This window comes from Euleptes europaea, chromosome 6 (genome assembly GCF_029931775.1).
Source record: "Euleptes europaea isolate rEulEur1 chromosome 6, rEulEur1.hap1, whole genome shotgun sequence".
Classification (NCBI taxonomy): Eukaryota; Metazoa; Chordata; class Lepidosauria; order Squamata; family Sphaerodactylidae; genus Euleptes; species Euleptes europaea.
The window spans coordinates 10,235,067-10,262,765 of NC_079317.1; the positions used below are offsets into that span (position 1 = coordinate 10,235,067).

The following is a 27,699-nucleotide window of genomic DNA, read 5'->3' on the forward strand; positions in this document are numbered from 1 at the left end:
ATCTAATCCTTTGTTTTGATTGTTTAAAACTCTAGTCCAGCCTAGCCTGTTCTCATTAGAGTTTGGAAGCTTAGCAGGGCCGGCCACAGTTAATGCTTGGATGGGAGACCACCAAGGAAGGCCTGGGTTGCTATGCAGAGGAAGGCAGTGGCAAGCCACCTCTGCTCACCTCTGGCCTTGAAAAAGCCATGGTCCTGGGGTTGCTCTGAATCGGTTGCGACTTGATGGCCCACAGTTATTATTGTTACAGTTCCAGTGGCCAGACCTGGATGGCCCAGGCTAACCCGATCTCACCAGGGGGGGCCTCAGCAGGACACAATGCCCTAGAGTCCACCCTCCAAAGCAGCCATTTTCTCCAGGGGAACTGATTTCTGTAGGCCAGAGATATGCTGTAATTCTGGGAGATCGCCAGGCCCCACCTGGATGTTGGGAACACTAGTTGAGAGTGATCTTCCTAACACGGTTTTCTTTCTTTCTTTCTTTCTTTCTTTCTTTCTTTCTCACTCTCTTTGATAGGTTCTTGTGGCCAGCACAATCATCATTCAGAATATTGGAGGTAAGAGATTTCAGACTCCCAAGTAGTGTCGAGGCTCTTCTAGGATGTAGGGTTTGGTGCATGTGGGGAGAGAGCAGAAAAGAGAGGAGGAGAAGCAGCAGTAACTTGAAAATCGATCTACTTTTATGCTCCAGTTTGTCTGTCTACCTCAGTTGATGTCTTCTGCCCATGGGTAAAGACTTTTTAAAAACAATAATACCGATAATAATAATACCAATAACAATAATACCAAAAGCCAAGCAGGAGGCCAATAACAACAACTGTTATTGGTTCTTGTAGGTTATCCGGGCTGTGTAACCGTGGTCTTGGAATTTTCTTTCCTGACGTTTCGCCAGCAGCTGTGGCAGGCATCTTCAGAGGAGTAACACTGAAGGACAAATCATTTCAGGATACAATGCTTCCATATTAACATACCACACTCTCATTAGTACATTATCTTGATACTTACAGAATCTTTAGCACATTATGTCTGCAGGACAGTACTCAGCTCAAACCCAACCCCTCTCTGACTCTTCCTACACACTTGACACTGAGAGACACTGTCCTTCAGTGTTACTACTCTGAAGATGCCTGCCACAGCTGCTGGCGAAACATCAGGAAAGAAAATTCCAAGACCACGGTTACACAGCCCGGATAACCTACAAGAACCAATGAACTCTGACCGTGAAAGCCTTCGACAATATTTAACTGTTATTGGCCTCCTGCTTGGCTTTTGGTATTTTGTGTGTTTATATGTTTTCCTTGACATTGCTTTATTGAATTATTACACTGTTTTTATTGAATTATTGTATTTATACTGCCTTTTAATGTTTTTAAATTAAGGCCACCTTGGGGGCCCTGTTTGGGTGGAAAGGCAGCAGAGGCACGTTTTAAATAAATACATAAATAGATCCAAGCGCAATCCTAAGAACGCTTTCCTGGGAGTAAGCCCCAGAGTAGGAATCTGAGTAGACCAGCTTAATTGCATTGTTGGTGACTTGCATCCTTTCTTTTTGTTTATTATTATTATTTTTAAAATTGCACTTTCCTCGAAGGAGCTCTGGGTGTCTTGTTGTTCTCCTCTCCTCCATTTAATTTTCATAACAGCCCTGTGAGGTAGGCTAGGCTGAGAGCATGATTAGCCCAAGGTTGCCGAGCAAGCTTTCATGGCAAAGTAGGGATTTTAACCCAGGTCTCCCAGATCCTATTCCAGCCCTCTAACCACCCCACCACACTGGATCCTCAACTGAGGAATAATTATCCTACATATGGATAATGGGGCTCTGGAACTGACCTACCATCCTGAAATTTTTTGATATCTAAGGGCCATACTAAATGCAACAGCATCCCTGTTGCTGCTACGAGGACATCTCCACCATTTTAAAGAAGTTTTATAATGCTGCAAGGGGCCCTGCGACTGTTTCGGCGCTTTAAAAGGCGTAGGGGTGGGGAGGGAAAGAGCTCCGCACTGAAGGGCCCTCGCCGCATTTTTAGAAAGCGACATTTCTTTAAAATGGTGGTGGTGTCATAGACTCATAGAGTTGGAAGGGACCACCAGGGTCATCTAGTCCAACCCCCTGCACAATGCAGGACATTCACAACTACCTGTCCCACACACCCCCAGTGACCCCTACTCCATGCCCAGAAGATGGCCAAGATTCCCTCCCTCTCATGAACTGCCTAAGTTCACAGAATCAGCATTGCTGACAGATGGCCGTCTAGCCTCTGCTTAAAAACCTCCAGGGAAGGAACACTTACCACCTCCCGAGGAAGCCTGTTCCACTGAGGAACCGCTCTAACTGTTAGAAAATTCTGCCTAATGTCTAGACGGAATCTCTTTTGATTTAATTTCAACCCGTTGGTTCTGGTCCGACCTTCTGGGGCAACAGAAAACAACTCGGCACCATCCTCTCTATGACAGCCCTTCAAGTACTTGAAGATGGTTATCATATCCCCTCTCAGTCTTCTCCTCTCCAGGCTAATCATACCCAGCTCCTCCAACCTTTCCTCATAGGACTTGGTCTCCAGACCCCGTCATCATCTTTGTTGCCCTCCTCCAGACACGTTCCATCTCGTCTACATCTTTCTTAAATTGTGGTGTCCTCGGAGTGGTCATAGGGATGATGTCATGGGAGCTGTTTCTGTTGGCAGGAAAGGATAGGACTTGCATGAGTGGGTATAAATTATGGGCAGAAAAGTAACAGGCTGGACACTAGGAAAACTTTTCACATTAAGAGTAGTTCAGCAGTGGAATCCGCTGCCTAGGGAGGTGGTGAGCTCCCCCTCACTGGCAGTCCTTAAGCAGTGGCTGGATAAACACTTGACAGGGATGCTCTAGGCCAGTGATGGCGAACCTTTTAGAGACCGAGTGCCCAAACTGCAACCCAAAGCCCACTTATTTATCGCAAAGTGCCAACACAGCTAGAAGTCCACATGGGGCTAGGGGTTGCCAGGTCCCTCTTTGCCACCTGCGGGAGGTTTTTGGGGCGGAGCCTGAAGAGGGTGGGGTTTGGGGAGGGACTTAAATGCCATAGAGTCCAATTACCAAAGCGGCCATTTTATCCAGGTGAACTGAAATAGCAGCTCTCCTGCTACTACCTGGAGGTTGGCAACCCTGCATGGGCGGCCAAGCGGGGGAAGGAAAGCTGCTGGAGCATAGCCCCCACCCCTTCAGTTTGGTTCTTTTTCCAACTGTTATCTTCATACGAATTAAAAAAGACTGTTATGTGGGGGGGGGGCTGATGGTGGGTTGCGGCCCTCTGCATGCGCTCAGAGGCACCTTCTGTTGCATGAACGAGCAGAGTGGAAACCCGAGCTAAGCGAAGGGCTCGGCTCCAGCACAAACGCCAGGCGGGCCCCCGTTTGGCCCTCACCGCCAATCCCCCGCGCTGCAGTCACCAACCATCCTGCCGCAGACGGCCACCCAGGCATCCCACTCCTGGTCCAGCCCCATCCCGGCTCCACCTCTTCCAGTCCTCGGCAGAAGGCTCGTCGTTGTCTTCACTTCCGGAGTGCGCAGCCGGCGACTGCGGAGAAGGTGTTGGGAAGGAGCCCAGCGCTTCCCGGAGGGTCCGGGAAGGCACCGCTGGTCCTCAGCCGGGGGAACGAACTCAGGCGAACTCTGTGCTGGGGCGATGGCTCGTGTGCCCACAGAGAGGGCTCTGAGTACAGTGAGGGGAAAATGTATTTGATCCCTTGCTAAATTTGCCCATTTGCCCTCTGACAAAGAAATGACCAGTCCATAATTTTAATGGTAGGTTTGTTGTAGCTGTGAGAGACAGAATAACAACAGGAAAACCCCCAGAAACCCAGAAGACAAAAGTCAGAGATTGATGTGCATTATAATGAGGGAAATAAGTATTTGATCCCCTATCAACCAGCCAGATCCTAACCCTAACCCTCAACCTCCTTGTAGCTGTGAGAGACAGAATAACCCCCAGAAACCCAGAAGACAAAAGTCAGAGATTGATGTGCATTATAATGAGTGAAATAAGTATTTGATCCCCCATCAACCAGCCAGATCCTAACCCTAACCCTCAACCTCCCTCGGTCTGGGGCTCCATGCAAGATCTCATCTCGTGGAGTTGCAATGATCATGAGAACGGTGATGAAGCAGCCCAAAACTACACGGGGGGAACTTGTCAATGATCTCAGGGCAGCTGGGACCATAGTCACCATGAAAACAGTTGGTAACACACTACGCCGTGAAGGACTGAGATCTTGCAGAGCCCGCAAGGTCCCCTTGCTCAAGACAGCACATGTACAGGCCCGTCTGCAGTTTACCAATGCACATCTGAATGACCCAGAGGAGAATGACCCAGTTTGTCTAAAGTTGTTTAATAACAGTTCTAATACCATAATAAACAACAAAGGGGAAAGAGGACATCCTTGTCTCGTTCCCTTTTGAATATCAATCTGTGGTGATACCATTCCATTTATCAGCAAATTAGCAGTTTGGTGAGTATATACACTTTTTATGGCAGTTTTAAAATTCTCCCCAAAGTCCATAAATTCTAATATCTTAATCATAAACTGCCAATTCACATTATCAAACGCTTTTTCTGCATCCAAAAATACCATAGCTATCGGAGTTGTGTCTTGTTCCGCATATTCTAAAAGGTCTATTACCACTCTTACATTCTGACTAATCAATCTTCCTGGTAAAAAACCTGCTTGATCTTCATGTATTATTTGGTTTAATACCCTTTTCAATCTAGTTGCTAAAATTGCAACAAATAATTTGTAGTCATTATTTAGTAATGAAATCGGTCTATAATTTTTAACTTCCGATATATCAGAATTCGCCTTAGGTATTAATATTATATTTGCTTGTTTCCAGGTTTGAGGAATAGACCCATTTAACAAACAAGAGTTCATCACATCTAATAAATAAGGGCTTAACTGGTCTTTAAATACTTTATAGTAAAATGCGGTAAATCCATCAGGCCCAGGTGATTCATTTAATTTGCTTTTATCTATTACCTCTTTTAGTTCTTCCCTAGTTATTGGAGAATCCAGTAATTCTTTATTTTCTTGAGTGGTAGAGAAAGTCAGCATATAAAAACCAACTCTTCATTGTTCTCTGCAAACTCCGAACTTTGCCGCTTGTGTTTGTAATTCCATTTTCTGGCCCTTGGTATAAGAAATGTTAAATTCTAAAGTGTAGCAAACCCCCGGGATTAACTCCAGACCTGAGTGCGAAAGCACTAATTCTGAGGACGAGAGGTTATTTATGCATACTGGTGCGGAGCGATGTTACGTAATGACAAACAAATTTTTTAATTTCCTTTCCTCTTCGGCTGGACTAAATGCCATGAAACGAGCTGAGGGTATGCCGTGAAGGGTCAGGCTGAGCTGGGGCCTCATACAGGAGTGTGGCGGTCAAAGGAAATTTGAGTCTGGTTTCCACCTCCTCCTCCTCTTCACAGTTCATAACCTTCTGTGTACGTCAGTTTTAATAAAACTCTCTTGAACAGCCCCAGAGGCCTGGACTATTGTGAATTGGGTGTTATCAAACTACTTATTCCATCCTTTGCAATAAATCTGGCTGTCAGAAACTTGGGACAGATCTGCCAGAAATTCTAATTTCTGATTTATTCAAGGGGCTGCTCTTTGTGGTTGGAAAAATAATTATTCCAAGCTCTTAAATAGCCCCAGTCCTTTGGATGGAAACCTCCTAGTCCCCTCTGTAGGGCCTTTCCGTAGGAATGTTCCGTGGGAATGTTCAAGAACGGGTAGCTATTTCTCTCACCAGCCTGGTGTAGTGGTTAAGGGTTTGGAGCGGTGGACTCTGATCTGGAGAGCTGGGTTTGATTCCCCACTCCTCCACATGAGTGGCAGACGCTAATTTGGTGGACCATGTTGGTTTCCCCACTCCTACACATGAAGGCAGCTGGGTGATCTTGGGCAAGTCACAGCTCTCTTAGAGCTCTCTCGGCCTCACCTACCTCACAGGGTGTCTGTTGCGGGGAGGGGAAGGGAAGGTAATTGTAAGCCGGTTTGAGTCTCCCTTAAGTGGTAGAGAAAGTCGGCATGTAAAAACCCACTCTTCTTCACCTACCCCTTATAAAAAACAACTGTAGAAAAGGAGAGTCTTTCTGCCTTAACCAAGAGACACCCAGGTGCCTGAATAGCCCAATCACATCAGAACTTGAGTGCTAAGCAGGGTCAGCTCTAGTTAGTACTTGGATATGCCTGACAAACTGGGAAGCAGCTGGGTGGGCAGATGGAAGGGGGTTGTGGCTCATTGGTAGAGCATCTGCTTGGCGTGCAGAAGGTCCCAGGTTCAATCCTCAGCATCTCTGGTTAAAAGGACCAGGAAGTAGGTGATGTGAAAGACTTCTGCCTGAGACCCTGGAGAGCTGCTGCCAGTCTCAGTAGACAATACTCACCTTGACTGACTGCTGGTCTGATAAAGTAACTACATGTGTGTGTTCATTTGATGAAAAGCTGCTGCAGGCCAGATGTGACCCCTGGCCTGCTTCTGCCCATCTGTGCTGTTAATCATATAAGATGTGTAACTTTAATCATGCCATGTTGATTTATTTGGACCAGTTGCCAGTTTGAGGGCTTACCTAATTCATTTCAGGGTTGGCTTTTTTCCCCCTTTCATTTTCCTTCTTGGCGAATAAATGGAAGCTCTGCATTCAGAGGCAGTAAACCTCTAGATGCCAGTTCCAGGAGGCAACGTCAGGCAAGGCCTCTGCCTCCATGCCTTGTTGTTGAACCTCCAGAGGAACTGGTTGGCTGCTGTGTGAGACAAGTTGCTGGACTAGATGGACCCCTGGTCTGATCCGGCAGAGCTCTTCTTATTTTCTAATGAAGGCCTTGGCCTCTATGCCCTGTTATTGTCTCTCCAGAGGACCTGGTCAGCTACTGTGTGAGACGGGATGCTGGACTAGATGGACCACTGGTCTGAACCATCAGGGTTCTTCTGATGTTCTTCTGAAGGCCTTGGCCTCTGTGCCCTGTTGTTGGACCTCCAGAGGAACCGGTTGGCCGCTGTGTAAGACAGGATGCTGGACAAGATGGACCACTGATCTGATCTGGCAGGGCTTATCTTAAGTTGTAATGAAGTCCTTGGCCTCTGTGCCTGTTGTTGGACCTCCAGAGGAAATAGTTGGCCACTGTGAGAGACAGGACGCTAGACTAGATGGACCACTGGTTTAATTCAGCAGGGCTCCTAAGTTCTTATGAAAACCTTGGCCTCTATGCCCAGTTGTTGGCCCTCCGGAGGAACTGGTTGCCCACTATTTGAGACAGGATGCTGGACTGGTTGGACCACTGGTCTGATCCAACAGGGCTCTTCTGATGTTCTTACACTGCTGGCCCTCAATGTGACTGGTTGGCCACTATGTGAAACAGGATGCTGGACTGGATGGACCAATGATTTGATCCAGCAGGGCTCTTCTGAGGTTCTTACTCTGCTGGCCCTCAGTGTGACTGGTTGGCCACTACGTGAAACAGGATGCTGGACTGGATGGACAAATGATTTGATCCAGCAGGGCTCTTCTGATGTTCTTATGCTGCTGGCCCTCAGAGTAACTGGTTGGCCACTATGTGGGACAGGATGCTGGACTGGATGGACCAGCAGGGTTCTTGTTGCCGCCTTAGGAGAGCTGAGCTGCTTTGCAGGTGTTGAAGAGCAAACAAATCCCCACATCCTAAAGATTTCTTCATGCAGCCTTCAAGTCATACACAGCAGTTAACACACTTTTAAATCTTTTCTTTCCTTACGATGGGAAATGGCTGTTATTTTTTTTCCTGGGAGATGAGAGAGAGAAAAGACCATCTGCAAAGTTATGTGAGATCCACTGAGACCTGTCTAAAATTATTTCCTACAAGGTGATTGCATGTAGGTAGTGAAATGTGAACATCTGTTTCCTCGTGAAGAAATGTCAGGACAAAAAACAGTTACAAAAGGCAGTCCAGGGGGAAAGAAGAAGAAAAGGGGGGATAAAAGGGGAAACCAAAAAGATAACTTCATTATATTAATTCCGAGCTTCATTATAATGCATGCACATTTCTTCATCAATTAAGCTAAGACTTAAAGTTTCTAATACTGATTACTAATTCAACAATCTTCATATTTGCACACTGTGTGTGTGTGTGTGTGTTAAGTGCCATCAAGTCACTTCCAACTCATGACGACCCTATGATTCAGTGTCCTTCAAAACATTCTATCTTTGACAGCCTTGCTCAGGTCTTGCAAATTGAGGGCTGTGGCTTCCTTTATTGAGTCCATCCATCTCTCGTTGGGTCTTCCTCTTTTCCTGCTGCCCTCTAGTTTTCCTAGCATGACTGTCTTTTCTAGTGACTCTTGCCTTCTCATAATGTGACCAAAATACGATAGCCTCAGTTTAGTCATTTTTGCTTCTAGGGTCAGTTCAGGCTTGATTTGATCTATTTGCACACTAAGAAAGAAAAAAGTTTAAGGCATGTGAGTAATGGTCATATACTGGCTGCCATTTTATCCTAAAATCGTCTATTGTCTTCATTTTCATCAAATGTGTTAGTTTGGACATCAAAGCGAAGTCAAACAGTTTGTTAATCCTCTCATCAATATCTGGAATAATACTATCGTAGATTTCCAGTGGGTTGCATAGAAAATTCTAGCAGCAGTAGTCGCATATTGAAAAAGCTCTTTATAGGTTGAATTCACTTGTGGGGGTATTATACCCAACAGCATGTGTTTGGGATTTAACTCAAAAATGGACCTTTAACGTGGCTTGAATTTCTTTATGTGTTCTCCTCCAAAACTGTTGACTTCTTTTTTTTTTTGCAAGTCCATCATTGGTGATAAAAAGTTCCTTCCATTTCAGAGCATTTCCAGCAATTAGCTTGATTTGCTTTGTACATCTTTTGGAGGTCCTTTTGTGAAAAGTACTGCCTAAGGAACATCTTATACCAGTTTTATAGCTTTTCTTCTTTCTGTATCCCATCATAACAAAAATACATTTTTTAAAAAGGCAGTCCAGGGGGGACTATTTTGTTTTTTTCCAGAAGCTGTTCATTTTGTGAGCCAGCCAGGTTTAGCATAGATGACTCTCTTTGCTTTCATGACTAGGGAAAACTCTTAGAGACCTGCGTTGCTTATCACTTTCTGTTTAGTAACAGCCACCTCATTGGCAAGGGATAAGATCTTGTGGGCACCAGCGAAACTATTAAAAGAAACCTGATTCAACAGTAAATCTCCTGTTATCCCAAAGTGAAGTTAAAGTGTGTGGCTAGGTAACTTGGTGTTCTTAGAACAGAGAGAATGAACGCATTGTAAGCAGAAAGGGGCGATGTTCTCTTTATAAAAACAGATGGACGTTTTGTTTGCCTTCTAGTGCTTTGGCGAGCAATAAGGAAGATGATCTGCCGGGAACTAACACTGCAGGAGTGGCTTAAAACTGAGCTACAAAACAAATACCCACTTAAAAAAAAAAAAAATCCATGTTTCAAACAGAGTCGCGTTTTGGGCGTACAAAAACTGAATCCGTAAACTCTTCAATCTTGCCGATTTAAGGTGTGATTCGGGACCTGTTATTTAGTACTGCTTTTCGAGATTTCTTCTACGCATGAACCAACAAAACGTGGTTTGGACTAGGAGTTGTGCGCTTGTGCATGTGTTTGCGTGTAAATAGGATGTAGATCTCCTGTTGGGATTATTATTTTTTAAATCAGGGACTGAATGTTCCCTGTAGCACTCTCTCCTCGCCATCTGCCGGTCACTTGGAATATAGCCGTGTTCAAAATCCGTTCCAGAAAATAGCTGAGCGTCGATGTTGACAGAGACTGTAATTGTCCCTTTGAAAGGAAGCAGCCAGAACAAAAAGAAAAAAGAAAAAAAAGAATGGGTATCCTGGCCTTGAAGAGGAAAAAAAAATCTTAAAAACACTTGAGCGCATACTACATTTTGTGGACCAATCTGTAACTACCGTAATCTTTTTCAAAAAATTCTTTACAAGGTTTTAATAGGCTTTGCTCTCAATATTATATCCCATTTATACGAGTTTAGTAATTTTTCTGCTTAGTTTCAGAGTGGTTAGCCATGTTGGGCTGCAGCAGAAATGTTAGATTTGCTTCCAGTAGCACCTTAGAGACTGACGAGATTTTCAGAGTATAAACTGAAGCTTTTTTTTATTATTTAAAAACTTTATTACATACATGAAATTACATACATACATAAAACTGGGGGAAAGAACCAGAAACAAAAAATATCAGTCAAAATTACACACCGTTACAAATAAAAGTAATAATAATAATTTAAAAAAGATAAAAAACTCAGCTACGCATATTAAAGCCAGCAAAAACATTACTCGTCTTCCTTTCCCTGTTCTAGATTTTTGAAAGTTTTTTCCATTCTGGAGATTATTGGGATCCAGACAGCATCTAGAACATCCATATCTTTATCATTTTTATAATAACTCAGCTTAATTAATACATAAATTTGTTTAATCTTATCTATCCAGTTATTTATACCTGGGAATTTTTTTCCTTTCCAATATCTTGCAAAGTTAATTCTAGCAGCTGTTATCATATGAATATGTCTCGTGGATCTTTGTGTATATCTGGTATATAATTTAGTAAAATGGTCTCAGGATTTGCCAGAATATTTATTTCAAGACGGTTAGATATAATTTGGATCACTTTCTTCCAATATGCCTTAGCTCTTCTACAATATAAATTGAAACTCTTATTGGTCTCTAAGGCACTACTGGATTCGAATCTAACTTTTCTGTTTAACAAAACACTTAAAAAAATTTTTTTTACTAGTTTAACCGCTTTTTAGTTCTGAATTTGTTGTGCCAGTACACGATCCATTAAACTTTATGCATCTGTGGTTTGGGGAAGGGCTGTGGCTCAGTGGAAGATCATCTGCTTGGCATGCGGAAGGTCCCAGGTTCAATCCCCGATGGCTCCAGTTAAAAGGATCTGTCAGCAGGTGATGCGAAAAACCTCAGCCTCAGACCTTGGAGAGCTGCCAGTCTGTGTGGTCAGTACTGTCCTTGATAGACCAAGGGTCTGATCCAGTATAAGGCGGCTTCATGTGTGATCTCCATGTACGTGAAAAAGGGAGAGGGTGCCACGCCGCCTCCTGAGTGACATCCACAGCAATGCAAAGGCTGTGTGTGGGTACAAAGAGTTTTTGTGCGTACAAAGAGTTTCTGTGACCCCACGTTCTAGTATTATGAGAGAGGGAGAAAAGCTTCTCCCTGTCCACTCTCTTCATACCATGCATAATTTTATAGACCTCTATCATGTCTCCCCTTAACTGCCTTCTTTCAAAGCTAAACAGCCCTAAGCTTCAATGAATTTAGAAAGGTGTAACAATGCTTGGCCCTGACCTCTGATCCTGGAGAGAATAGGTATGAACATAAGAAAAGCCCTGCTGGATCAGACCCAGGCCCATCAGGTCCAGAGGTCTGTTCACACAGTGGCCAACCAGGTGCCTCTAGGAAACCCACAAGCAAGACGACTGCAGCAGCATTGTCCTGCCACAGCACCTAGTATAACAGGCATGCTCCTCTGATCCTGGAGAGAATAGGTATGCATCATGACTAGTATTCAATTTTACTAGTAGCCATGGATAGCCCTCTGCTCCATGAACTTGTCCACTCCCCTCTTCAAGCCTTACAAGGTTGCCTGCGGTGAGTCAAAATTCCCTGGAGGCGAACAGGCTGGGAAGTTTTTGTAAATGAGAAGAGAGCCTCTACCTTTCAGGGCTATGGTGACCACCAGAGGCATGTGTGGCTGAGCAGGTCAGCACCTATTAGAGGTGTTTGGTAGAATGGGGTGGGATACGGCTTGCAGCATGTGGGGATGTTGTTGGGCCTTGAAATTGGGCCAGTTTTGTAAAAAAAAAAAAAAAATTCAAATAGCACAGATCTAGTGATCTTTGATGGCTAGAAGAAGAAGAGTTGGGTTTTATATTCCGATTTTCTCTACTGCTTAAGGAAGAATCAAACCGGCTTACAATCCCCTTCCCCACAACAGACACCCTGTGAGGGAGGTGGGGCTGAGAGAGTGTGACTAGCCCAAGGTAACCCAGCTGGCTTCGTGTGTAGGAGTGGGGAAACAAATCCAGTTCACCAGGTTAGGAATCAAACCCGGTTCTCCAGATCGGAGTCCGCCGCTCCAAACCACCACTCTTAACCACTACACCACGCTGGCTCTCCACACGATACTGCCGATACAGCAAATGAATCCCAGGGATTGTGTTATCAAAATGGGGGTGGGGGTATGTTTGTGTAGATTTTACAAAGTGCTAATCCTCAAAGAAGCATAAAGTCAACAAAAGCAAGAGGGAAGCCAAAGGCTTAGCTTCTTCTGTCACCAGAGGGCCTAATTCTGCAAACCCTGTTTTTTTTTTTTTATGTAAACAGACACCTAAAAGTGGAGACAGAAGTCGCTGTTTCCTGCTATGGGGCATCCACTGCTTGGTGAGGAACTGCCTAAATTAATCTTTTAAGTGGCTTCCGTATCGCCCGCCAGCAGGTGGATTGTTTACCAAGAGATTTAGACTAATTTGAGCGCTCACCCCTTCGGCGGCTGCTTAGGTTTGGCCTAAAAGCTAATTGCCCTTATGGTCTTAAATTGAGGATTTCCAGCTCAGCTTTAATTGGGGGCAGGTTTGCCGGTCTTCAGTCGTGGTCAAACCGTTCAAGCCCTTTAAGAGCAATTATGTTTTATTTTGATAGTTTAGGGAATCGGCCTAGATGGTTTGTTTTAAAACCTTTTGTTTTAAAGAACAGTAAGGGTTTGTTTTTTTGGTTCAAAAAAATTAAACAGTTAGCGTGTTTGCAGATTGGATTTTTTTAAACACTTCATTCATTCATTGAAACATAGAGCTTGAAGGGTCCTCAATGGTAATCTAGTCCAACCCCCTGCACAATGCAGGAAATTCACAACTACCTCCCCCCCTCCCTGTGAGCCCTGCTCTATGTCCAGAGGAAGGCAAAAAACCTCCAGGATCCCTGGCCAATCTGGCCTGGAGAAAAATTGCTTCCTGACCCCAAAGTGGCAATCAGCATTTCCCTGGGCATGTAAGAAAGGGCCACGAGAAGCAAACATTGATGCAAACCTTTCTGCTCCCCCTCTCATCATCTGCCTAAGTTCACAGAATCAGCATTGCTGACAGATGGCCATCTAGCCTCTGCTTAAAAACCTCCAGGGAAGGAGAGCCCACCACCTCCCGAGGAAGCCTGTTCCACTGAGAGACTGCTCTGTCAGAAAGTTCTTCCTAATGTTTAGCCAGAAACTCTCTTAATTTAATGTTAACCCGTTGGTTCTGGTCTGACCTTTTGGGGCAACAGAAAACAACTCAGCACCATCCTCTATATCAGGGGTCGGCAAACTCATTAGTCAAAAGAGCCAAATATCAACAGTACAATGATTGAAATTTCTTTTGAGAGCCAAATTTCTTAAACTTAAACTATATGGGTAGGTACACTGTTTATTAACTTAATAAACTTTAATTAAAGTTTTAAGTCTTAATTAAACTATAGGTACACTGAATAAAACTTAATAGTGATCTTATTTATTGATAAAAAATTAAATTGTAAGTCCTTGCCATTTTCCCCTCCCCGTCTGGAGGCCTGGTCTACCGCCATAAAAGCCTATTGGTAGACCTGGCCTCTGGCTGAGTCCCATTGGGAGGCCAGGTCTACCCATTGGCTTTCTTGGCAGTAGACCTGGCCTCCGGAGGCCCATAGAAGTCAATTGGTAGACCTGGCCTCTGAAGGGGGACTTTTTCCCCTCCTCGGAGTCCAGGTCTACCGCCAAGAAAGCCAGTGGGTAGATACGGCCTCCCAATGGGACTCAGCCAGAGGCCAGGTCTACCAAAGGAAGCCCGCCCGCCCAACAGCTGATAGGCGGGGGGGCAGGAACCGCTGAGCTGCACGGCTAGAGGGGAGGGGAGGCTTTAGCCTCCCAACCATTGAGGGCAAGGGAAAGAGGGACCTGGCCATTCACCACAGCGGGGGGGGGGGAGACAGCATGCCCGCTCCCCTGCACACACACTCTCTCTCTCTCTCTCTGGCGCGCCGGCTCCGCAGCCGGCTGCTGGTGCGAGCGGACGCGAGAGCAGGGGCTCCGAACCAAGTTCGGAGAGCCGCACTCAACGGGCCAAAGAGCCGCATGCGGCTCGGGAGCCGCAGTTTGCAGACCCCTGCTCTATATGACAGCCCTTCAAGTTCTTCAAGATGGTTATCATGTCCCCTCTCAGTCTTCTCTTCAGGCGAAACATACCCAGCACCTTCAACCTTTCCTCATTGTTCAGAAGGCAAACAGCATGAAGCACTTTTTAGATGAAAAGTGCTGCGCAAAATGGTAATGAGCAGTGAGAGTAGATTGTAACCTCCGATTCTCAACCTCAGCCCATGTAAACATTTCGTAAGGTTAGCTCTCTTCACGAAGTGGTGGGTTTTCCTGAATCCTGGTGACACGAACCAAACTGGTTGGTTAGGAACAGCTAGCCCTGGGGAATGAGCTTCATTCTTTCCAACCACCGGATGTTTTTAAGGGTGTCTTGCCAGCACCTCTGGAAAGGAAAGAGCAATCCCATGAACTCTCTGACAACTCCCCGAGCGCATGAACACACATCTTCCTTTTGTCGTTGATCTGGGGGCTTGGCAGTAATCTCTTGTCTGCGGGCAGGGTGGTTAGCAAAAACTGGTGCCAAATCTCTGCGACTGGAAATCACATTTTTAATTTTAAAAAAAGAAGCACTTGTTTTGGTTGGTACTGATTTAAGGGTCTAATGTGTTTTTTTGGTGCCTCCACAATACATCGAGACATTTTAACATTTGTTTTTTTCAGGTATATGCCTTTAGAACTGTCTTCTTTTGCAAGCCCCTTCAGGGTTTGTTTTTAAGGATATACACAAGGGAAAGCTTTAGATTTTTAGTAGGGCTGTGCATATCGATAAACCTGAACCAAAAATAAGCCAAAAAGCAATTTTGGTAAATTTTGGGTTCGGGTTTACCGAATTCCAAAACATGGGGGGAAAGCCAAAGCCGAATTGGCCATTTCCGGGGGGAAAAAACCCAGGTAATTTTCCGGCTTTTTTGGGTCCTTCCCAGGCTTTGTGAAGTTCCTTGGGGGGGCATTTTTTGAGGTAGAGCCCCCAAACTTGCAGCGTATCTTGCAGGGACTCTCCTTGCAAGAACCCCGAAGATTGGTGAAGATTGGGTCTGGGGGTCCGAATTTATGGGCTCTGGAAGAGATTGCCCCCCCCCCCCCGCCTCCATACACAAGCAGGAAGGTGAGAGTCAGAATCTCTGTTCGTTTGCTAATCGGATAATGTTTGTCTATGGAGGAGGGAGGGGGCGACCTTTCCAGAGCCCATAACACCAGACCCAATCTTCACCAAACTTTGAGCTTGGTGCAAGGAGGGTCCCTGAAAGCTACCCTGAAAATTGGGGGCCGCTATCCCAAAAAAATGCCCCCACAGGAGCTTTGCAAAAGGTCCCCTTTGTTTGCTGTTGTGGGAACTTTCAATCAGCCTACTTCCGCAGGATTGTATTTATGTAGTGAAAATACTAGCTTAGTCACATTAACTGTATACTACTTGATATAAGATCCTTCATTGACATAATTACCTACCGTATTCTTAAGTTTACTATCTCATTTAGGCTTCTCGGTCTTTTGGCTAAGATCAAGTGTAGTGTCTATCTCATTTATGATCTTGTATTGATTAACATACACTTTTAATTTACAGCATATTCCTGACCTCAAAGGACAAAAGTCCTTTGGAGGCCAAAAAGGGGCTGCGCCATCCAGGTGGACTCGGACACTGGCAGGGGGACCCAGACACCGGTCTCCCTGGTCCCCACACCAGCATCCCGGGGGGCGTTCTCCAGGTGTGCGTGTGGAGTGTGTGTGGAGCTGCCAGTAGGCAGCTTCCTATTCCCTTTCGGCCCGGCGCGCCAGCAGGGAGAACAGTGTTGCTGCGCCTGTTTTTTTGCTGGCACAGCCTCAATGTTCTCAAAGGGGCAAAGCCCCACTGGACAAGGGCCTATCCCGCTTTCCTGAAACATGGGGCAGGGGCCACATTGAGGAACAGCGCTCAGAAGAGCCGCAGATAGTGGAACTCCCTGCCCCAGGGTGTGGTGATGGCTGCCAACTTGGAAGGCCTTAAGAGAGGAGTGGACATGTTCATGGAGGAGAAGGCTATCCATGGCTACTAGTCAAAAGGTATACTAGTCATGATGCACACCTATTCTCTCCAGGATCAGAGGAGCATGCCTATTATATTAGGTGCTGTGGAACACAGGCAGGGTAATGTTGCTTCAATCGTCTTGTTTGTGGGCTTCTTGGAGGCACCTGGTTGGCCGCTGTGTGATCAGACTGCCAGACTTGATGGGCCTTGGCCTGATCCAGCATAGCTTTTCTTATGTTCTTATGCCTATTATATTAGGTGCTGTGGAACACAGTCAGAATAATGCTGCTGCAGCCATCTTGTTTGTGGGCTTCCTAGAGGCACCTGGTTGGCCACTGTGTGGACAGGCTGCTTGACTTGATGGACTTTGGTCTGACCAAGCAGGGCCTTTCTTATGTTCTTAGATGGCCTCTCAAAGAGCCAATGAGTGAATGTCGCTGCCTTAATGGAAATAAATCTTGCCTGCAATAAACCGATCGCCATGTGAGCAAACCGTGGGAGGGTTCTCTGAACTTTTGCTGAGATTAAGAATTTGGTGCGCTTTGCTAAGATCTGGACTATACTTGATGGGAGCTGCACGGGAAGGCTTAATTTCTTCCTTGCTGGCGGCATTCGTATTCTTAAGCAGTAAATGGGAAGGCAGAATATCCCTGGCGTTGAGCCCGGTTTGGAAATGAGATTGACAAGTCTAATTGCTACCACATTGGACGGGGAGATTGGTTGGCTCCTAGGCACTCAGCGGCCGATGAATGCGTTCCAGATTGCCAGGAGCAAAGGATGGCCATCCTCGCATTAGATTTTCCCAGTTTTGGAATTTGCAGATGGGGGTGGGATGGGGACAAAGAAGAAGAAGAAAAAGAAGAAGAAGAGTTGGTTTTTATATGCCGACTTCCTCTACCACTTAAGGAAGAATCAAACTGGCTTACAATCACCTTCCCCTCCCCACAACAGGCACACTGTGAGGTAGATGGGGCTGAGAGAGTGTGACTAGCCCAAGGTCACCCAGCTGGCTTCATGTGTAGGAGTGAGGAAACAAATCCAGTTCACCAGATTAGCCTCCGCCGCTCATGTGGAGGAGTGGGGAATCAAACCCGGTTCTCCAGATGAGAGTCCACCACTCTTAACCACTACACCATGCTGGCCCCAGCACGCTGGATGAGTTCTGTTGTTCTGTAGAATTTTGCTTGCTTGGAAAAATGCCTGCTGTGTTTCAAGGTTGCTTACAAGAGAGACTGGGGGAAATTCTAAATGGGGGGAAATGAGCCAGATCCAGGAATAATTTCAACCAGAGGGATTTTCAGCAATCGCCCTGCAGCATGGGAAGTGATGACGCAGATGGTCTCTGAACATGGGGTAGCATGCTCTGCTGAGTAGTCGAAACCAGCCCACTTGTGACAATGGTTAGAAAAGCTCAAAGAAAAGAAAGTGCATCTTCCAACAGCACAGAGACTTGATACCTAATGCAGAGTATTGTGTTGCAGGAGAGTGTTACGGATACCGCGGACTGCCAAAAAAACCCCCCAAAAAACAATGGGTTCTAGATCAAACCAAGCCTGAACTGACCCTAGAAGCTCAAACGACTAAACTGAGGTTATTGTATTTTGGTCACATGAGAAGACATGAGTCACTGAAAAAGACAATCATGCTAGGAAAAGTTGAAGGCAGCAGGAAAAGAGGAAGACCCAACGAGAGATGGATTGACTCAATAAAGGAAGCCACAGCCCTCAGTTTGCAAGATCTGAGCAAGGCTGTCAAAGACAGGACGTTTTGGAGGACTTTGATTCATAGGGTTGCCATGAGTCGGAGGCGACTTGACGGCACTTAACACACACACACAGAGTATAAGCACTGAATGTCCCTCCGTGCCTGGCAATCTAGCGAGGAATGCCACGAATCTCTAAAGAGTAGGGGAGCCGGATTTGCTGTGAAGCTTAACGCTACCTAGGGGAGGGGCTGTGGCTCAGTTTGTTGAGCCTCTGTTTGGCATGCAGAAGGTCCCAGGTTCGATCCCTGGCATCTCCAGTTAAAGGGACTAGGCAAGTAGGTGATGTGAAAGACCTCTGCCTGAGACCCTGGAGAGCCACTGCCAGTCTGAGTAGACAGTACTGACTTTGATGGACCAAGGGTCTGATTCAGTATAAGGCAGCTTCAGGTGTTCATGTGACATTCCGGGCCTTCAGTCTTGGGAGGGGCTGTGGCTCAGTGGTAGAGCCTCTGCTTGGCAAGCAGAAGGTCCCAGGTTCAATCCCAAGCATCTCCAGTTAAAGTAGGTGATGTGAAAGACCTCTGCCTGAGACCCTGGAGAGCCGTTGCTGGTATGAGTAGACAATACTGACTTTGATGGACCAAGGGGCTGATTCAGTACATGTGCAGGAGCAGCCATACGGGAATACTTCTAGTTCAGCTTTCCATCTCCAGCAGCAGCCGGTCGGATGCCAGCAACTCTTCCTCGTGCAAAATTGCTGTTCGTGAGCCCCTGCGGAAGAGATGGGCCATAAATCAATCTAAGTGTCTCTAAGCTGGAGCTAATTGCTACTCTTAGTAATTCCTTTGTCACTAATTAAGTTATCTGGAAATGCCGGTGGGTTTGCTATGGTACGCTTGGACAGGGGTGCCCGGCCAACCGGCATATGAAATACTTGGCGGTACATGATTTTCTAGACGGTAGAACCCTGGCTAACATGACAGCATCACAACCGCGGGCTTTGCGCCTGATGTCAGTCGAGATTCACGTGTGTGTGTGTGTGAGCGTAATCATCAGTGAAAATAAATTGTAACGTCTTCCTTGGTTTTTCTTGTGCTGTTTCACATGTATGGGTGTGAAAGCTGGACAATGAAGAAAGCTGATAGGAAGAAAGTAGATTCCTTTGAAATGCGGTGTTGGAGGAGAGTGTTACAGATGCCATGGTCTGCCAAAAGAAAACAAATCATTGGGTTCTAGATCAAATCAATCCTGAACTGACCCTAGAAGCTAAAATGACTCAACTGAGGCTGTCGTACTTTGGTCACATGATGAGAAGACACTGGAAAAGACGATCATGCTTGGAAAAGTTGAAGGCAGCAGGAAAAGAGGAAGACCCAACACGAGATGGATTGACTCAATAAAGGAAGCAAGACCTGAGCAAGGCTGTTAAAGATATGACGTTTTGGAGGACATTGATTGATAGGGTCGCCATGAGTCGGAAGCGACCCGACAGCACTTACCGGTAACACATACATTTCACATGGCCGCACAGTGGTTCCTCTTCTGCTGCTGTAATTTTGCGGAGGCTTTTCACATGCCCGTCCCCCTTCGGTGCAAAAAGTCTGCCCCCCACCCAAGCTTAACCTTTTAAACTTTGGATCAAGCACAGCCCGCCTGAATAGGACCTGTTTTCTCATGAGCTGCCAAAAGAGAGATCTTTATCTTATGTAAGCTTGGGGTATAAATATATTCAGAGAATTTGACGTCCATTGGCTTCATTGCCTAGAGAAAGGAAAGGAGCGACATGCGAGAAAGAAAGGGGATTAAAGTAATGCTTCTTTCTCCCCCCTTTTTTAGTGTATTGAGAGGAGTCCAAAAGTAACAGAGGATCCCTTTTTAGCTTGCATCTTTCAAAGCGGCGGTTCTCTTCACCCAGGAGACAAAAGAGTCCATCACACAACAAAGGATTAAAAAAAATGATCAAATTATTAGCCGGAGGCAAACATAAATGGAGAGGAAAGAGTGACAGATTGTATATTAGCAGGAAATCTGATCTAGAAATTAGTTGAAGGTTTTTTCCCTCCTTCACCCCCCCCCCACCTAAACCGATGTGAGTTTTTAAAACATTGTGAAGGAGATAAACGTCTCATACTCAAGTCCGGATTTACAAAATGTAACTGCTTGACAGAAATAAGAGATTAATGTCCAATTGTGATGCAGAGAAAAATGTCAGTCCCTTTGCTACAAGGTTTGCCTTAAAAAAAAAATCTCTTTCCTGCAAGTAACATGTCTTGGCATCTTTAGGTCACCCTCAGAAAAAAATGTAGGCTCTCTTTATTACTGTCCCGTAGTCTTTCAGGTGGTTTTCAGATTGCATGCTCCTATAACACTCCATCAAATTTCCTTTTTAAAGAAAAAGGAATAAAATTGGAGACACCAAATAAAATGTCTCCCCCAAGCCGTAGTCAACGAGGAAGGCCTGTTGCAATTGGAAAACTCTTGAGCGTCTCAATACAAAGAAGTGAATGTTTCCTTTTTTCGTGACCCCACAACTGTTTTTAATTTAACCTTGCTGTAGGTACATGCCACTCTAGATTAATGCAATTCACTTTTCTTTATGGGGGCCGCATTCCTTCTCTTCAAAAAATGGTAATCTTAACTGTTTCAGGGCTGCAACGTTTTTGTGGTTACCTTTCTGACCTTTTGCTTGTCCTTGGTAATAGTAATCAGCTTGCAGAAATCATGTGGGGTGCCGTGTTACGGTGAACCCGGGGGCTATTTGACTGTTTTCCCCCCCAGACTATATTTATTCTGCCTTTGCAGCGTCTTGCAAAATTAAAATATGAATCAAGAGAGCAAGAAATACAGCACACCAAAATGGTCCTGTGTATAGAATCATAGTGTTGGGACCACCAGGGTCATCTAGTCCAACCCCCTGCACAATGCAGGAAATTCACAACCACCTCCCCCCCACACCCCAGTAACCCCTACTCCACGCCCAGAAGATGGCCAAGGTGCCCTCCCTCTCATCATCTGCTTAAGGTCATAGAATCAGCATTGCTGACAGATGGCCATCTAGCCTCTGCTTAAAAACCTCCAGGGAAGGAGAGCTCACCACCTCCCAAGGAAGCCTGTTCTACTGAGAAACTGCTCTAGTTATTAGAAAATTCTTCCTAATGTCTAGACAGAAACCCTTTGATTTAATTTCAGCCCATTGGTTCTGGTCCGGCCTTTTGAGGCAACAGAAAACAACTTGGCACCCTCCTCTATATGACAGCCCTTCAAGTACTTGAAGATAGTTATCATATCCCCCCTCAGTCGTCTCCTCTTCAGGCTAAACATACCCAGCTCCTCCAACCTTTCCTCATAGGACTTGGTCTCCAGACCCCTCACCATCTTTGTTGCCCTCCTCTGAACACGTTCCAGCTCATCTACATCTTTCTTAAATTGTGTGTGTGTGCCGTCAAGTCACAGCTGAGTCATGGCAACCCCTTGGGGTTTTCAAGGCAAGAGACGTTTGGAGATGGTTTGCCATTGCCTGCCTCCGTGTGGGCTGAGAGAGTTCAGAGAGAACGGCGACTGGCCCAAGGTCACCCAGGGGGCTTCATGTGGAAAAGTGGGGTATTGAACCCGGTCCTCTAGATTAGCGTCCGCCGCTCTTAACCACTGCGCCACGCTGGCTCTCAAAATGGTGCAGGCTGCATGAAAGAACCTACAGAATGTTTGCAGTAGAACAGAACAAGACCCAAAAGTGCGTTAGAAGGTTGATGGCTAGGACCTGTGTTTCAAGGACTTTTTCTCACAAAGCCCCTGTCGGTACAGACCACCTCACCCAGGGTCGGGGGCAGGTTTTTGTCTCCACCACAAAATGGTCCCTGTAGCATTTGAGTCTTTCCCCATAGGAGTGCATGTCATCGTTTTACTTGAAGATGTAAAGAGAAATGGATGGTGTATCATGAGGAACTGAGTCAGTCCTGATTTGTAAATACACGCACATGGGAGGAGTGCCAGCACCTTATGGGGGAGGGGGCCTCTCCCAAGTCTTTATGGGGGAATTGGTGAAAACCGGTGCAAAGTTGTGTATGAATACTAGCATTTTTTTAACAGAAAAAAGCGTCTATCCGCTATCCTCTGATCCTCCTCCTACCATCCTGTCTATCTACCTATCCATTGTCTACCTATTGTCTAGTCCCTACTCCTACACATGAAGCCAGCTGGGTGACCTTGGGCTAGTCACACTCTCTCAGCCTCACCTGCCTCACATGGTGTCTGTTGTGGGGAGGGGAAGGGAAGGTGATTGTAAGCCGGTTTGATTCTTCCTTAAGTGGGAAAGTCGGAGTATTAAAAACCAACTCTTCTCCTTCTTCTAGTGCAGGTTGAAGGGTTAATCTTCCCCCCCCCCCACGCGCGCCCGCATGGCCCTGAGGCAAATTGAGGCTCCACGTTATCGAGTCCTGAGATAGAGAAGGCCATTAGAGAAGTTGTAATTTTATTGACATGTTGCTGAAATATACAGTTTGACTTCTAGAGTGATAATGATAGTCAACTTTTAACAGATCTAAAATTTAGAATACTGTTTTGGTGGTAACCATGTCTTAGGGAGCGGTGGTTCTCACAAACGTGTTCAAGTTAAGGGACTATTCAGCTTGAGCTTTGTTGTAGCATTTTATTTCATTTTATTTTCGCTGATAAAATTGGACTTCATGTAGACTCACAATATTCTGTGGGTATGTTCTGAGCAATTCTAATTCTTGGTTGAACATTCGACAAAACCAGCATGTTCTGGGCACTGACGGAGACACCGCTGCCAAGTATATCCAAGCCTCCCCTAGATGCTTCTTGCAACACCTTAACTTCATAGCTGTTTGGCCAAAGTTGACATGAGCCTTTTATGCATGGCTGTTTCTCTCATGGTCACCGGCCTCAACTACTTTGGGGCTTTGATTTGATGATGTATGCATTTTCCGACCTTCAGAAGAAGAAGAGTTGGTTTTTATATGCCAACTTTCTCTGCCACTTTCTCAGCCCCACCTACCTCACAAGGTATCTGCTGTGGGGAGAGGGAGGGAAGGCAATTTGATTCTCCTTAAAAGGTAGAGAAAAGTGGGGTATAAAAATCTTCTTTCTTTTTTCAAGCCCTTCCTCTGCTAGAATTCTCAAGGCATTTGTGACAAATGTGTATGCATTACATTGTTCGAATTGGTTCCTCCCTAGGGTTGTCAGGTCCCTCTTCACCACTGGTGGGAGGTTATTGGGACGAAGTTTGAGGAGGCCGGGATTTGGGGAGGGACTTCAATGCCATAGACCAATCAGAGCAGCCATTTTCTCCAGGTGAACTGATCTCTATCGGCTGGAGATCAGTTGTAATAGCAGGAGATCTCCAGCTACTACCTGGAGGTTGGCAACCCTATTCCTCCCCCTCTTGGAAGGGTATGAAAGGGGGAACGGGTGCTCTGAAAGCTATGCCACACTTTTTACTTGAGTGTGGGGCCGTCATTCCCCTGTGTATGTAAGCCAGGCCATGCTCATATTGGTCTCTTCGAGCTCTCGGTGATCTGAAGGGAGTATTGAGTCTTGAAAGTTCATTCCCCGAAAATCTTGTTAGTCTCTAAGGTACTGCTTAGAATACTACGAATATTGGTATATTTGTACTTTTGTGGTAGTGTGTTGTCTGCACTTAGTTTAGAATACAATTTTTGCAATTTCCTAATCTTGGAGCTAGTGCTGTTATTTCTTATTAACGTTGGAGCCAGCAAGGTGTAGTGGTAAAGAGTGGTGGGTTGGAGCGGTGGACTCGGATGTGGAGAACTGGGTTTTATTCCCCACTTCTCCACTTGAGCGGCGGAGGCTAATCTGGTGAACTGGATTTGTTTCCCCACTCCTACACACGAAGCCAGCTGGGTGACCTTGGTCTAGTCACAGCTCTCTTCAAGCTCTCTCAGCCCCACCTACCTCACAGGGTATCTGTTGTGGGGAGGGGAAGGGAAGGTAATTGTAAGCCAGTTTGGTTCTTCCTTAAGTTGTAGAGAAAGTCGGCATATAAAAACCAACTCTTCTTCCTCTTTCTCTACCTCAAACGCTATCAGAGAGAATGAGATGTAAAAGTAGGGCGCTGTTCAGAAAGGGCTGGGCAACTGGATTCAATTCCCCACTCCTCCACAGAAAGCTATCTGGGTGGCTATCTGGGACAGTCACAGCTCTCTCCGAACTCTCTCAGCCCCACCTACCTCACAGGGTGTCTGTTGCTGAGAGAGGAAGGGAAGGAGATTGTAAGCCGGTTTGATTCTCCTTGAAAGGTAGCGAAAGTCAGCCTATAAAAACCAACTCTTCTCCTTCTTCTCTATTTACAGCCATGTCGTCCTACCTGCTCATTGTCAAGTCCGAACTTCCTCGTGCTATCGCCGGGCTTCTGACTGGAGACCAGAGCGGGTAGGGAGAAACTTCAGCCTTCTCTTGGAGCGGGGCGAGTAGGTGGGGATGTTGCAGAGGCATTTCCTCTGCAGCTTAGGAGTTAGCCCTACTTCCCCAGAAGGAAAAGAAACAGCCCTGGAAGTTTGCAAAATGCCTGCACCTGCCGCTATGCAGTGCTGGGCAGTCCGCCTTCGCGAGTCCAATTGCCTTCCTGACTGAGCCTCGAGAGATTAATAGGGATCCAAGGGTCATCGCTCACTGTCAGCATAGATACATCTGCAGCCCAGACAAAAATAGTAGTTTGTGCAAAATGAAGAATTCTTACAGGCCAGTTTACTCGATCAGCAAAACTATTTTTTTAACTTATAAATAAATAAGTAGATTTTGCGGTCAGCTAGTATGCCAGAAGGAGATTGAGACTGGAAAGGGCAGCCATGAAGGAGCTAGAAAAGATTCTGAAGGGTGAGGGTGTGTCACTGGCCACCAACACTAGATTAATTCATGCCATCGTATTCCCTATTACTATGTATGGGTATGAAAGCTGGACAATGAAGAAAGCTGATAGGAAGAAAGTAGATTCCTTTGAAATGTGGTGTTGGAGGAGTGTTACGGATACCGTGGGCTGCCAAAAAAACAAATCAGTGGGTTACAGATCAAATGAAGCTTGAACTGACCCTAGAAGCTAAAAGGACTAAACTGAGGCTATCATATTTTGGTCACATTATGAGAAGACAAGAGTCACTGGAAAAGACAGTCATGCTAGGGAAAGTTGAGGGCAGCAGGAAAAGAGGAAGACCTAACAAGAGATGGATTGACTCAATAAAGGAAGCCATGGCCCTCAGCTTGCAAGATCTGAGCAAGGCTGTCAAAGATCGGACATTTTAGAGGACTTTGATTCATAGTCGGAAGCGACGGCACTTAACACAGGCCATTTATGCATGGTCAGTTTTGATGCTCGTTCAAAGCTCTTTTTTAAAATGCTACTTTAAAAATGCCTATTCACAGTCCCGATGCAAAAGGAGAAATTCCACCCACCCCACACTCGCCTGCTCCTTTGTTCATTTGCATAGCCATTAGCAGGTGCATAGCTAATGCGCCACTGTTGTTTTGCATGGTTTCCTCTGGTTATTCTTCGCAGAGTTAAGTGGGCTCTTTTGTAATGTGAAGCAGATCTGCGCCGGCTTCGCAGTCACTTCCGGAATGACGGTTCAGTGTGCAAAATTCAAAAAAATCTGCGGGGCAATTCAGCCTGGAATGCTCTGCTAATTACCATGCAGAAATGGCTACACACACAGTATGCCAGATAAAACAGGTAAAACAAACTGACCATACAAAGTATATGATAACAACCAAGGCCAAAAAGTTAGGAATCATCCAGTTTGACATTTCCACAGATCGAGGGAGTACATTAAGGCGACATAGCTTCATCGCTACTGCACAGTATTTTGCGACCTGAGTGGTAATTTGTGAGCTATCTCCTGGCAGAAACCTTTCGGTTCATTCACCCTCATCGCCAGCACTCATTTCCCTAATCAAAGGGTCAATAATATTGGAGTGGGCTGACTTACAGAGAGGGAACATCTAAAAAATACATGCTCGATAGTTTCCAGCTCCCCTGTGTTACAGGGGCAAAGTCTCTCCACCCTGGGCGATCTTCTCAAATCTCCCTTCTAATATGGCAGGTCGTAGGGCCAGTTTATAGGCCCTCATATGCAGGGTATCTCAAGAGGTCCGTTTGACGCTCGGTATCTTTGACTCTTTGATTTATGCCTAGTCTAGCTTGGTCCATACCCCTTTGCAAAAGTGCTGATGGAGCAAGTCCCAAACTATTTAGTTTATCCCCTATACAGCGATGATCCATCTTGACCTAAAGGAGTCACTCAGTACAAGTGGAAAAAGACACCTAGGATTAAGATCAATCCTAAACCATATATATAAAGAGAGGATAAGCAAACCTTTGCCTCTACCCTCATCATACCAGTTTCTAATCGGATCAGGGAATTTGACACACATCTCGGGATTCTTTAACTATTAAGTTTTTCAGGCTAATATTGTTGACGGTAACTAATTATATATATGTATTCGGGTTTCATGTTGATGTTTTAACAAATGTAAACTACGTTGGTGTTAGCCGCCCTGAGTAGGATTGCCACTTCCAGGTTAGGAAATACCTTGAGATTTTGGGGGCGGGGATTCGGAGAGGGGAGGGACTTCGATGCCGTAGATTCCAATTGCCAAAACGGCCATTTTCTCCAGGTGAGCTGATCTCTGGAAGATCTCCAGCCATCACGTGGAGGTTGGCAACCCTAGACCTGAGCTCAGCCCTGGCTGGGAAAGGGCGGGGTAGAAATAAAATTAAAATGAATAAAATCAAGTAGTTTCAGAGGGTGTTTTCAGGGTGTAAGCTCTCGAGAGTTGTATGTGAAGAAGGGAGCTTTGAGACTTGAAAACGTATCCCCTGAAAATCTTGTGGGTCTCTAAGGTACCACTGGACTCAAATCTAGCAGATTCAAGTGGTTATGCTGTATCATTTCATGGTGAAAATGGGACAGACTTCATGCTTGAATTTCCCCTCCTTATTTATTTGCTTATTTATTTTATTTATACCCCTCCCTTTCCCAACCAAGTTGGGCGCAGGGCGGCTTCCAACAATCAGTATATAGAATACAATATAATATAAGTTTAATTAAAAGTATATAAACATAATCTGTACTTCACCTCAATGTTAAAATACACTGTTAACATAACACATCATTAAATTCTAACTGATATAACTGTTATTAAGTATTACAGGAATTGAATAGTCAATCACTACCTATAATAGTAACTATATAAAACGATACCTATATATTTTATATTAATTGAACTGAAACTATTAGCTTCACATAATAATTATTGATTAAACCTTTTCTCTGCACATTATAAAACAAAGAGTTTTTTTAGTGACGTGTATGCTAAGCAGGGTCAGCCCTGGTTAGTATTTGGATGGGAGACCACCAAGGATTACCAGGGTTGCTGTGCAGAGGAAAGCACTGGCAAACCACCTCTGATAGTCTCTTGTCATGAAAACCCCCAAAAAGGGGTCGCCATAAGTCGGCTGCGACTTGAAGGCACTTTACACACACACACATGTTTGTCGTAAAATGGCTGCCACTTAAAAAATATATAGAATTAAAACATATTACAAGTCAGCTAAAAGATGGTAGTCTTAATTTCATAGCTTCCAACGCCAGGTTAAACTGAAACCCTTATTTTCCAGATCAGCATTTCTCCATGTGCAAGAAATTTCTTAAGACTGAAGGAGTTAGTAAAATACATGCCAATTACATCCTTTCTGAGGCTTAGTGGTTAGGTGTAGTTGTGTTGTGTGTTTAAAAAAAAAAAAGAGAAACTGACTCATCAAAAATTGGAGTTTATTTAAGC

At 45.3% G+C, this 27,699-nt stretch overlaps 1 protein-coding gene across 1 annotated transcript in view; it reads left to right on the top strand.

Annotated features, from left to right (window-relative positions):
* The window catches only part of SLC38A6 (solute carrier family 38 member 6), a 77,484-nt gene that overhangs the window by 13,740 nt on the left and 36,045 nt on the right, over window positions 1-27,699 (top strand). The window contains exons 5-6 of the mRNA XM_056851207.1: window positions 517-556; window positions 24,216-24,294. Coding sequence (XP_056707185.1) covers window positions 517-556; window positions 24,216-24,294 — 119 coding nt within the window. The remainder of the gene's footprint in view (window positions 1-516; window positions 557-24,215; window positions 24,295-27,699) is intronic.